This window comes from Melospiza georgiana, chromosome 11 (genome assembly GCF_028018845.1).
Source record: "Melospiza georgiana isolate bMelGeo1 chromosome 11, bMelGeo1.pri, whole genome shotgun sequence".
Classification (NCBI taxonomy): domain Eukaryota; kingdom Metazoa; phylum Chordata; class Aves; order Passeriformes; family Passerellidae; genus Melospiza; species Melospiza georgiana.
Window position 1 is genome coordinate 16,645,397 of NC_080440.1, and position 12,572 is coordinate 16,657,968.

The 12,572-nt window shown below is 40.9% G+C and overlaps 1 protein-coding gene across 1 annotated transcript in view; it reads left to right on the plus strand.

Moving 5' to 3' along the window:
- Positions 1-12,572, plus strand: part of DOCK3 (dedicator of cytokinesis 3) — a 188,187-nt gene that overhangs the window by 92,806 nt on the left and 82,809 nt on the right. The window contains 3 exon segments of the mRNA XM_058032100.1: positions 2,578-2,659; positions 7,057-7,117; positions 9,082-9,229. Coding sequence (XP_057888083.1) covers positions 2,578-2,659; positions 7,057-7,117; positions 9,082-9,229 — 291 coding nt within the window.

Sequence of the window (12,572 nt, forward strand, 5' to 3'; positions counted from 1 at the left end):
GTAGTAATATCAAAGATTAGAGGAATGCTGGAGATGAGAAACAAACCCACAAGTTTAGGAGAAGTGATGTGAAAGGAAAAGAGGGAGAGCTGGAGCTGGCTTGGTCCTTTGGGGTGGCCTCTTGGCACTGCTGCCTTGTCACTCTCTGCCTCCTGTCCTTGGATCTCCTTTGGCCAAATGCCTCTTCCTGTTCCACAGTTCTCAAATGCTGCAGTTGACTCAAAGTCTCTTTAATTATTTATTCACACAAACTCAAGAGGACTCTAAATGAAGGGAAGGAATGTAAAGGTTGTTACTGCAGTGGTGCTGGAATAAGGGAACAGGTGATCAATAGGCAGGTGAGGGGTGGTGGCTGCTTCATTTCTTGAAAAGCACTGGAATAGGGGGACAGGAACCAGATTTTCTCCATGGCTTTAACAAGGAAAAGATGAATTGCAAATGTTAAAAGTTTTCCACTTATTAATGGAGGAAAACCTTGCAAGGGACCATCAATTGAAACTCCAGGATATCCCTCTTTGGGTGCTTTAAAAGCACACTAAACAATCTTTTGTTAGTGAATGAAACCCATACAGGCAGCTCAGCTCAAAGACTTGGCAGCCCCTTCCCTGCCATTGTCCGAGGGACAGTCTGCACAGGATTTTGTGGCACATAGTACTGCATTCAGCTGCTGTATGAAAATGAAATGCTCATTAGAGCTGAAATAAAATAATTTTAAAAACCCATTTTGAAAGTTCAAGACTACATCTTACTGGAAATTTCAAATACAATATGTAACATTGATTTGTGTTAGGTAGATATAGATAGCTGTGAAGACGTAATGTTGTTGTAATGTGACTGTCAGTTTAACATTGTGAAGGTCTAGTATTGTTCTGCTCTCCACTTAACACATCACAAAATTACTGAAAGAATGGATTTTACCATGTCATTAAAGCATTTGGTGAAATGTTCTTAACCTACTGACATCTCAAAAGAATTTTGAAATATCTGTTTCTTATGGATTTCTTTGTGGCATTTCAGCAGTCTCTGAGGTTATAAGCATTGGTAGCAAATTAATTAAAATTATAAGTGAATGGGGTTGTGGGATACATGGAGATTGGAATAATAGTGAGTGACAGGGCGAGTGAAACAGCCAGAGAGGGATGATCTGGATTGCTGAGCATCATTTACTTACATAAATTATCATGCAAAGGTGTATAATGAGATGTATGGGTCATGCTTGAGAATTAAGGACCATTTCAACAAAAGTAATAATTCTGAAAATATCTCAGTGTTTATAATGGGCAGGTCACATGAGCTCACAGCATAAATCTGTGTGGAAGGGCTAAGAGATGATGTCTGATAAATCGCAGTTAGACTGAGCAGGAGCTTGGCTTCACCTATGTGGAACCCCCAGATGTGTGTGTGTTCATGGTGCAGGTGGTCTCAGTACCAGACTGTTACAATCTTACAGCTTTAGAGCTGTTCCTGAAATGCTGTTGAAAAATTTCGCTGTGGGTGAGTTCTACAAAATTATTCCAGCACTTTTTCTTGGATTTTTTAATGGTGTTTAATTGCTTATTTGTGTGTGGGGATATCACTGCTGTCCCTGCCCTGCAAAAAATGAGTTTCTCTAAAGGGCTCTTTAATGCAGAAGGGTGACAAAAAGCAGTGGCTGTGCACTGAAATCAGGCATTTCCCATGGTCCATGTGCTTTAACAGCAGGGATGAGTGGCCCTTGGAGCAAGCTGCCAAAGGAGGTAGTGTGAACTCTGGGCTTTCATTTTCTTCAGGCCAAGGGTGGATAATGTACAGGCAAATGTATCTAATGAAGGTTACTGGAGTTGATACAGTTGTACTGGATAGGATTGAAAGGATCTGTGATTATTGGAAGATTTAATAATCTCTCTCGGAAGCTCTCTCTTTATTTCTGTGAAAATCTAGGAAGAAAACTGTGGTCAGTACTTAGTGTGCTGTGAAAAATTGCTCACCAAACTTACTTTTACACATAAATTCTCTGTCTTAGAAAAAAATATGAATGACTATGTCTTACCATGCATTGTGAGTATTGTTCATTTTGCAGTCTGGCTGAACGTGCTGCTTTTATTCATCAAAGGGCTGCTTAATTTGATTGGTAAGAGTTATATAAATTGAATCATAATGTATTTGAATTAATGTCTTGCTTCTAGAAATGCTCTATGTTGAAGGAGATTGCTTAATTGGTGTTCTTGTAACTTCTAGTTTTGAGTGGATTTTAATGAACTCAGATTTACCAAAGGCAGTGTACCTCTCAGCAAGTTTGCCTTAGCCTTTGCCTGGAGGAGCTGTAATGTGTACAGGTTCTGTGGTTCTTATGTTCACATTATTTTAATGTTATTGCATCATGAATATGCATCACACAATGTTTTCACATGCAGACTACTTAGTATTAGAAATCTGTGCTATTCCATGTAATTTTGTATAGACAGTGAATACTGTTGTATAGACTTTGGAATTATAATGACCACTGCATCTTTTTATAAAGACACCCAAATCTACCTGTTTTTTTCTGTTGATGTACAGGAAAAGCTGATTGGTTTTTTACCATTGTTTGTTTTTCAGTGAGAGGTTCATGGTGAGGTTAAACAAGAACGGAGGCCCCAGGAACCCGGAGAAGATCGATCGAATGTGTGCGCTTTTCACAGTACGTGTCTGCTCCCTTTCTTCTCCCCTCACAGCAGTGGGGCTGGAGGTTTCCTGAGGGGAAGGAAACCCAATTCTTCCTCTCCAATATAATCACCAGAGGAGAAATAATTTCTAAACTTTTATGGTTTTGACTAAATGTTAACATAGAAAGTGAATGTACTTGTAAATTATCTTTATGGCTGAGTATTCTGAAGTACTTGCATTTGTTCCCACAGACAGTGTGAAATTTAGAATATTTTCATTGGATGTGCTGTGCTCTTTGATAACTGAGCATAGGAAAAGGCTGTGATGGCCTGAACATAAAACAAGGCACTTTTTTCTGAATGAAAATCAGACAAGTGTTTTCCCTTGTCCTGTCCCTACCTGCCCTTGTATGAAATTGCTTCTGTGCTGGTCTTAAGTTGTGTTTAAAATTCCCTCAGAATCAGATGTCAGACCATCATTTTATCTGCTACTTCTTCTCAGAAAGAATATAAAAATCTAGAGACACTGAAACTTAACAGCTCCTCACAGAATAACTGTAAGGCATCTCAGATCCCAAGTGTGATAAACACCTTCCATCATGACTCACCTTTAGTTAGTGCACATGCTGGAAGCTCTGTAGCAGAAGTATTTTTACCTGCAATGAAGAAGAAAGATGGCAGAGCTTTGGTCCTGGCAGTGACACTCTCTGAGGTCAGGCAGGGCTGGACACTGAGCCAGGCATGGTCCCCAGCACTGTTCCCTTTTCTCCCTTAAGAAGGCAGCAGGATTCCTCCTCTTAGGGAACAGAATAGATCCAGGTGTAAGGATGCTCTGTTCTGTCTCCCTCTGGATCTGAGAGTTGGAGTCCAAAAGTAGCACTGACCTGGATGCTGACATCACTAGCAGTTCTGGTTTTGGTACCATCAGTGAGGTGCTGAAAGCTGAATAAACATCAGCAAGGTGACAGTGTCACCCCAGAGATGGTGACTCAATCCCAGAGTCTGGCCCTGCTGAGAGAAGGTGGGCAGGGGTTAAGGTTCAGCACTGATGTCTGAGTCAGGCGAAAGGCAGGAGTGCAGCTTTAAGAGCTGCACTAAGGAATAATCCCAAAAGGCAGCACAGGCTTTGGATCAACTTTGGCACTTTCTGGTCTCTGAGGTTCATCAATTTGAAAAGGATTTTCAACTTCCAGCTTCCCCACCCTGACCCGTGCCACACAACCTGGGGTCATGGAACACGTCCTGTTTCTGTCTGTGTGGTGAACAGTGTCAAACGGTGTTGCTCTGGTGATGTGCCAACCAGCCTTTAACAGCCTTCAAAAAATAATGATAAATTACACCCAGGGCCATAACACAATTCCAGGAGAGATCTGCTGCATATTCTGAGTAGGGCCAGTGTAGTCCAAGAGCAGCCAGCCCTGGGATTGCAGGATTTGCTAGTGCAGCCCCAGTCCTGACCAGAGATACCTCCTGAGCTCCCTTTCCTGTTACTATAGAAAAATACCAAACCTGCTGCAGCCTCAGCTCTCCAGGGTGCTCAGACTCCCTCAGTGGCTGGTGGAGGTGCTTAGAATACACAGAATGTTCTGTAGAATACACATTCTTCTGCCATAGAATGTGTATTCTACAGAACAAAATTATAATGAATGTATACTCTGCATAACAAGAATTATAACTGGAAAAATTATCTGTGCAAATGATCTTACACCTCTAAAACAGCATTTTTCATCAATGTGTTCAAAGACCTTTCCAAAGTGTTTAGTAAAAGAGCAATAAATATTTGCTTTTTTGAATAACCATTTTATCTGGTTCTATCTTATGATAATTTCTTAATTATGAAATGCTTCTAAGATAAGATAGTTCTGTGATTTTCAGGTCTACTCCCAGGCTTGTGTTCATCTTGACTTTTAATCTATTTCTTTATTTCCTTGCCCTACCTCACCACACCACAGTATCTTTCTAAAACTCTCCTCTTTCCCTAAGGCAAGCAGCCAATATCTTAGATAATTCAAGGGATCCCTGCCTTTTCCTGTTATCTCTGTTACTTCTAAGGGTTCACCTGTCTCCTTGTGTAAGATATCAAAATTACCCAGGCTTGGGTTTTACATCTGCTGTCATATCACAGCAAAGGTGAGAAACCGCTTGCTCTGGAGATCAAAGCTCACTCAAGCAAACCTCAGCCTGTGCACGTGTTAGAAACATTCCTGGATCTGAATTAAAATGTAACTACACTCTATAAGGTTGTTATTTTTGTTAAATACCTTATTCTCTGTGGCCTGTGAGGTTGGCAGCTGAATTAAATAACTTATTACTGGCAGACAGGTATCCTTGATTCCAGTAGTTTGGAGATTGTTGTGATGGTGTTTGGGTCTTTTAACACACAATCAGACCTTTCTGGAAACCAGCATTGTAAAGAACTAACCATTATTGTAGAGTAACTCTTCCATACCCAATACAGGTGAGAGAGAATTTAGAGATGATTTTCTAAAAAGCCATTCAGTTAGAATTAGAATGAAATTATGTTGTGTATCAGTCAGGATCGTTTAGGAAGCTCAGAAGGATGTGGGAAATACCCACAAATATCCACCCTGTGGATGCAGTCCTAAGAGTAACCAGTAAATGTGCTTTATCCTCTCCTGATCCTAGGAGATGGACATGGATTCTCTGCGAAGGAATCATCTCAAAACTTCCTCACAGGGCTTGGGGCTTTTGATTGTTTGCTCCATGTCATAGTAAGAATTTCTTGCCTTGTAAAAAGCCTGTGCTGTACAAACTGAAATGCAAGGCCATCTGGGCCCACATTTTTTGTCTTTTGCCTGTGACACTTTATTTGTGAAATTGGAAAAGCAACTAAAGTGTGAACCCATCAATATGTTCGTGCCCTGCCGTTTTCTGATGTTTTGACAGCTGCCCTTTGAAAAAATAATTCTTTAAATTGCTGTTAATTAGAACTGGTAATCTGATGGTATAATAAAATTCCCCCTGTCAAAGCACAGATATTTTCAGGAATCTATTGCTCTCTAGAGCATTAAGTATTACCTCCAAGTTTTTTTGCTTTTTGAAATGTCTTGTCAGGCATTTCTGAGATTAAAACTATGTCAAATCCCTTTTAGTGTGGAACTTCGTGTCTCCAAGACATGCAAGATAAAGGCTGCCATATGTTACCCTGGTATGTTGGGTGATGGAGAAAGCCTAGAAAGTGTGTTCCCTTCTTGGTGCAGCAGCAAAATCGAGCCTGAGAGGAAATGCTAAGGATGGTTTATGTGGCTTCATTTTCTGGCTCTGGAGAGGCAGATCTGCTGCTTAGCAGCATCCCAAACAGTGGTTCTGCAGCTCCCTGCATGTGCTGCCCTGGGAAATGCAGAGCTGCTTTTAGAGAGCAAGGAGGTACAGCCATGAATTTATTACTTGCCTGCTGTAATTCAGCAATGTAACACAATTGGGAAGGGATTGAAACTTCTCCTTAGGATAAATGCCTGCCTAGTTCTGAGTCACTGTGCCAGCTTCTGTTGTGCTGTGTGGCACCATAGTCTGGAGTTGCATTGCCATCATAATCTCACTGGTTGGGCTTTGGGTTCTCAAGTCACATGAGAAAGAAATTCCCTGTGGGATTTAGCTTTCAGCAAAATGCAGGTTTTAATTCTAAATTGGTTCAGATTAGGGATGACAGATCTCAAATGTCCACAGTTTAAATTTCTTCCTCTCTTTATACAAAAATAGCATTATTTCCTTTCACAGTGGTTATAATACCACGTAGTTGAGGAGCTTTTTAAAGAAAACCACTATCAGAATCAGAGACTGTTGCAGTTAATTCTTGTGTAAGTAGTACCTGACAATGAGATGGCAGCACTCAGTGGAGAAAGGGGCAGCAGCTGTCACTGCAGAGCACAAGGAGCCTTTTTGCATCAGTCTAAACCAGAGATGAATATTCTCCCAGTACACAGTATCTGTTTAAAGTCTTGTCTGGGAGGTGAGGGGCATAGGGAAGACTGGTTTTTAGGAAGAAATGTTTTAGACCTTTCCTGTAACTATAAAAATAAACATGCAGGAGGAATGTATCAGAAGTTCCTGGTTGTTTATGAAGTTATCAGTGAAAAGTACAACATACCAAGGAAATTGCAATTAAGGTGGCTTCTGACATGTGAATGCAAAATTCTGCAGTAATGAGTTATTGAAAAGTATCCTATGTGTATTTTCTTAATTTATTTCTTTCTTTTTAAATTTTTCTCAGAGTCAATAACACTTGTCTTCATTAACTTCAGCTTTGCTTTTACTCTTCTGTAGGTTCTCCTTTTCCTGTTTGGTTATTCTTGAAGCTCATTTTTAAAATTCTTGTCCTGGTTTTCTGTAACATAGGATTTCAGAGTTTTCATCCACATTTATAGTTGCAGGCACTTATGTTGGAATGTCTCTCTTTTTTCTGATCTTTCAGGATCTCAGCAGCAAGGACATGAAGAGGGATTTGTACATAGTTGCCCATGTAATCCGAATAGGTACAGTATGATTTAGTGCTTGGAATATATGTAATAAACAGAGCTCTTAGAGTATTTTTAAATGTATGTTTTAATTAGCTGACTTTATAATGATTTATACATTTAGAAAACTCAGTCATAGACTGATTGACATTCAGACCATATGGAGCTAAGTGTTAGAAAGTTACTGATGACTGTTTAGCAGTGATTTTGTTTTTCTGAGTCTGAGAATTTTTGATTAAACACTACATCTACAGGAAAGGGACAAAGTAAAAAGGCTTTTTGTTCAATGTCTAAAAATTTCAAATGAGATCTTTTTACTGGTGCTATAGCTGGGTTGCAGGGCAGGACATCAGCCTGTCTGACCATCCACATCGAGTAAATCAGAGGCTGTTAGACAAATATATGCCAAGATTTGTTTGCTGTTGTAGGAGTCTGTGGTGCAAGTACATATTTTGCCTGTGTTAAGTATAATTTATTTTAAATATTGGACCTAAAATGTTAGCAGTGTATAGTAGGAGTAGCAGAGACAGTTTCCTCAGCTGTATTACTGTGAACAAGTGAGAAGTGCAGTGCCATTTTTGTGTTTCAGGTGACTGAAGAATGGGCAGGCAGTGTTTGCAAGGAAAGAGCTTTTAAGCCTGTTGCCAGCCCAGTCACTGCTCACACCCATTACCAGCCACAGGCACCTTTTCTGAAGTACAGCAGCTCTGAGCAGAGCTTTGTGTGTTGTGCTGGGAATGGCAGAGAGCCTTCAGAGCCACAAATGTGTCAGGGAGGTCAGGGTTGCATTATCTGAGTTCCCATGTCATAAGAGCCTACATGTCAGAATTATTGCTCTGTTATCACTGGAGGTGATAAATGAAGCCTGTGGAAAGATGCTGTATTAACCTTGATGCAAGGGCTGGACAAATTATTATATGTAATGTTACAAGTTCACTTTGATTATCACAGTGATTTTTCTGGCCTTGGCATCTTTTGCTCTATTTAAAAACTGCCTCAGTAATAGGCTGTTAATCACTGAGCAGCTTTGTACCTCAGAATTTTCCTTCATGTGCTCCAAGAAGGCTCCATCCAACCATGATAAACAACCAATATATAATATTACAAGTATTATATACAATATATAATACATTCCCTTAAAGCAGATGAATAACATGAGAATTTGTGTCAATAGTGCACTCTAAGGAAGGAGCACAGTGGATCTCTGTGGGTCAGACTGATGAGTACAGCCATATTCTTGGCTCATCCACAGATGATTTGTAGTCAGCCCAGCTGGATGCAAATATGTGTCATGGAGCTGCAAATCAGAGCTGGCCAGACATGATGCTTTTCACTTTGCCCTTGGCTGGTTTTGGCTGAGTGAGGTGTAGCTCCAAATGGACCTCTGGGTTTGAAAAGTTTGAGTGAAAAGCTGTAGTGGGTTGACACCAGGTGCCCTCCAAGCCTCTCTGTCACTCTCCTCATCAGCAGGATGGGGCTGGGGAGTAAGTAAGATGGAAGAAGATTCATGGGTGAGGATAAAGGCAGTCTGATAAAGCAAAGGCCACGAGCAGAAGCAAAGGAAAGCAAAAGATTCATTCTCTTCTTTCCAGCAGCCATCAATGTGCAGTCACTTCCCAGGAAGCCAGGCTTCAGTCTGGATAAAGCCAAACCTCCCAGTGACCAATGTCCCTTGTGCTGCTGAGCAGATGTCACAAGGTTTGGGACATCCCTTGGCCAGTGTGGCTCAGCTGTCCTGGCTGTGTCCCCTCCCAGACCTGTCCCCCAGGCTCCTGGAGAGGAGACAGCCCTGGTGCTGTGCCAGTCCTGCCCAGTATCCCTGGGCTGTCACAGCACAGCCCAGCACGTGGGGCTGGGGCAAAAGCAGAGCCAGGCAGGAGTGTCAGCTGCAGCATGGAGCTGAAAGTGCTGGCTGTAAGGAGCAGAGCAGGCAGGATGTGGCTGTGTGTCTGTCCCTGATGTCTGAGTGTCCCTCCTTCCAGGCCGCATGTTGCTCAATGACTCCAAGAAAGGGCCCCCCCACCTGCACTACCGGCGCCCCTACGGCTGCGCCGTGCTCAGCATCATGGACGTGCTCCAGTCCCTCTCAGAAATCAAGGAGGAAAAGGACTTTGTGCTCAAAGTTTACACGTGAGTAACTCCTAGAAGGAAGTTTTTTTATTCTTTATTATTATTCCAGCAGCTCATAAAAAATAATGAATATTATCCACAGATGTTTCAGGTGTGTGAAATGTCTCAGAGGTTATTGAATATTGCCCAAATCTGTGTGACTTGCAAAGCTGCTCTTTTATTAATGTGAATTATTTAAAATCTGCTGAGCTCAAACCCAAAGAAATGTGCTGCATTTCATCTGATGAAGGGAATAATAACTCATGCCTCATCTGCTATTCCCTACCACTCATGGTAACCAACAAAAGCAGTAGAAAACAACTGAAGTCAACAGTGTGTGACCAAAATTCTCAAAACAAATCAACGGTTTTTGAGCAGGAATCTGTCTTCAGTTATTTGTGATTTTGAACTTTGAACTGACATTCTTATTATGAAATGTGGTCTCACAGTTGTAATAAAGAGGCCACAGACAAACTGTCTGGAGACTGCAGGGAATATTTAAATCCCTTGTTAGTGAGGATAAATACTGGCAAGATCTGCTTTGCAGATGGGCTGAGGCACAGCTGACACTGCTTTGTGGTCTGTGGCCACTGTTGAGAGTAATAAGATAATTTGGTGGGTTATGGAACTTTGTCATTCTTTGGGATGTGCATTCAGCAGCAGAAAGTGTGACCTTTGAGGGAAACTAAATGAAAAAATGTCTTGCTGTTCATTGAAGATTATTGGGTGTCTCTTCATACATTAGAAATCTCTTAAGTCCAAACAAAAGTCTCTCAGAGTCAGCTCTTTCATTACTCTTTTGCCAAAAGTTATGAAAACTGTAGCAAAAATGTCAAGTTATAGGGAAGAAAATGGTCCTCTTTCTTCTCTCTGTTGGTAGAATCTGGCCAGTCTTGGCCTTTTGTCACATTCAGTTCCAGCTTATCTCAGAGCAGTGGGTTTTGCTATATAGTTCTGTTGGCTTTGTAGATATGGTGTTAATGTATTGCAACTGCAACACTCTGAATGTTTACAGGAATGGAACATTCTGATTATTAGATTTCTGTCTTGTCGCCCATTTAGCGCTTCTTTAGCTTCTGAAAAATAGAACAGAAAAACCTTGTTTTGGTTTGGAAACACTGGACTCTGTCAGTGACAAGTGGAGTCACACAGCCCTTTAGAGCAACCCAGTGTCTTGGTACAGTGATGGAATAAAAATCTCAGGAAAAGAGCTTCCCTTTTCTTGCTGCTCATTTGCAGAGTTCTGTTAATGTGGATTCCCTTCACAGCACCCAGAGCACCAACAGTTTCTGCCCAAATTCCTCAGCAGATTTGCACCAGCTGTTCCTCACGTGGGCAGGGAGAGCCCCTGGCTGAATTCAGCTCTGTAATCAGATGCTTGTAATTCTTTATCACTATTATCACTCTCCTGGGCTGCTGTAAGCCTTGTGCATCATTCTTTTATGTTACTGCTGTTTGCAGTGTTCTGTGTAAACCTCCAGCAGAAATATTCAGGGGGGAGCATGGATATATCTGAGGGGCATCAGCTCATTCCCTTTGCAGCTTTGATAGCTGTTGGTCTTTCATGACACAGTTGTCACAGATTTGTCTCTTGCATCTTCTCTTTGCACATTCCTTTAGCTAACCTGCCTTTTCCTGTTCATTGGCTGCAATTGAACTGACAGGGTTTTGTCCTTTGGAAATTTCAAGTTGAATATGAGTGCTTTAACAGCACTGAACTGATTTTCTTACCTGCTGCTCTTATTTTGATTACTGTTAAAATGCCTCAGGCCAACTCCTAAACACCATAAAGATGAAGTAAGGAGAGAGGTGTATTTGTACTTTTCAAGGAGCAGTAAAAAGCATTCCTTTTATACACTATGTGCTTAAAGCTTACAGCTGCCACAAATGAGGCAGCTAGAAAAGCCTTTTCACAGGGAGAAGCTGGAAAAAATTTGAAAGACTGAAAACCTAACAAAGGCTGAAACAAATACATGGTCTGTAAATGGAGACTTCTGCTGAATCCACAAGAGAATGCTTATGGGAGGGGAAAAAAGAAATCAATTTACTTCACCAATCTTTCTCAGCTTGCCTTATTATTTTTAAAGATTTATGTCTGAAAAAAAATTTTTTCTCACAATTGAGATTTTTCTCTTTGTTAATCCCACAGTCATGTTAAAATCTCCCTAAGAGGATAGAGTACCACAGCTGTAGCTATAAGCTCATTATGCAAAAGCATACTTTTATTATTCTTTTTAATATATATGTAAAATAATTTAAAAGTGAGATGAAAGTTAAATTCAGTCCATTTTTTCTGAAGTAACTTAATATTTTGTATTAATTTTTATCTTTATTAAAATTTTTTGCTCACTGAACATTAGTCTTTGTGTTCATCTTACAATTCCCCTGAAAACTTCATGCATTTCTCTTCCATATTCACATTTTCTGGGTTTTTTTTTTTTCTGTCCTATTTTCTTTGAATCTTTTTTTTCCTCTTCCTCCAGCCCCAGATCTTGAAATTCTTCTCTGTTAATGCCTGAATGCCTTTCCCTTTTGCTGTTCTGTTGTTGCTGTTTGCCCAGCTGGACGAGAGCTCCCATCCCATTGCTGTGCCCAGCTGCTGTGGGATGGAAAACATTCCAAATGTGCATTTGCTGCACAGCCAGCCAGCCTCAAAGGTGAAGGATGGCTCAGGAGTCAATTCTTATTTAAAGGAGAAATAGATTCTTTTGTCCACTTGGTATTTGGACAAGTAAAATGTGAGCACAGTAAGACACATTCCAAGTGTTTCCAGGCCAGCCTGTCAAAGCTGGGAGAAGATCTTCCTTCCTGGCATTCAGGAAATACAAAGTGCAGCTTCCACTGGCACTTGGTACAAAACTGGCTTTAAACTGCCTTTAAGTTGATTTTTGGGTTGACTTGGTTGCAGGTTAATTTGCAGGCATAAGTTACTGGAGGCTGAAACCTCTTTTAACTTGCACTGCATAGCACTAAAACATCACTGCAAGTTAGACATTTGTCTGTAACTGTGAGGATGGAGGATGGCTTAGAGAGTGTACTGTAGATTCTCTCTCTACTTTTAGGAGAATCTTATTTAGAGTAGGATAAATGGCTTCTAATGTGTTGACAATGTGAAGATAATTTTTATTTTTTCTTGATGAGCTGAATTATCACACAACACTACAATTATTGGCAGGGTGTCCTGTCCATTAATGCCTTAGCTCTGTTGTGTTTTGGTTTTGAGGGATTGTTTTGGGGGTGCAAATAGAGTCAATTTACCATCCTTGGAAGTTCTGCTAGGTCACTCCATGCTGATCTGCCCTTTGTGACTGTGTGGGATCTGGTGTCTCCTCCCAGAAGGGGCACAGTACTTAGAGGAGGTGGG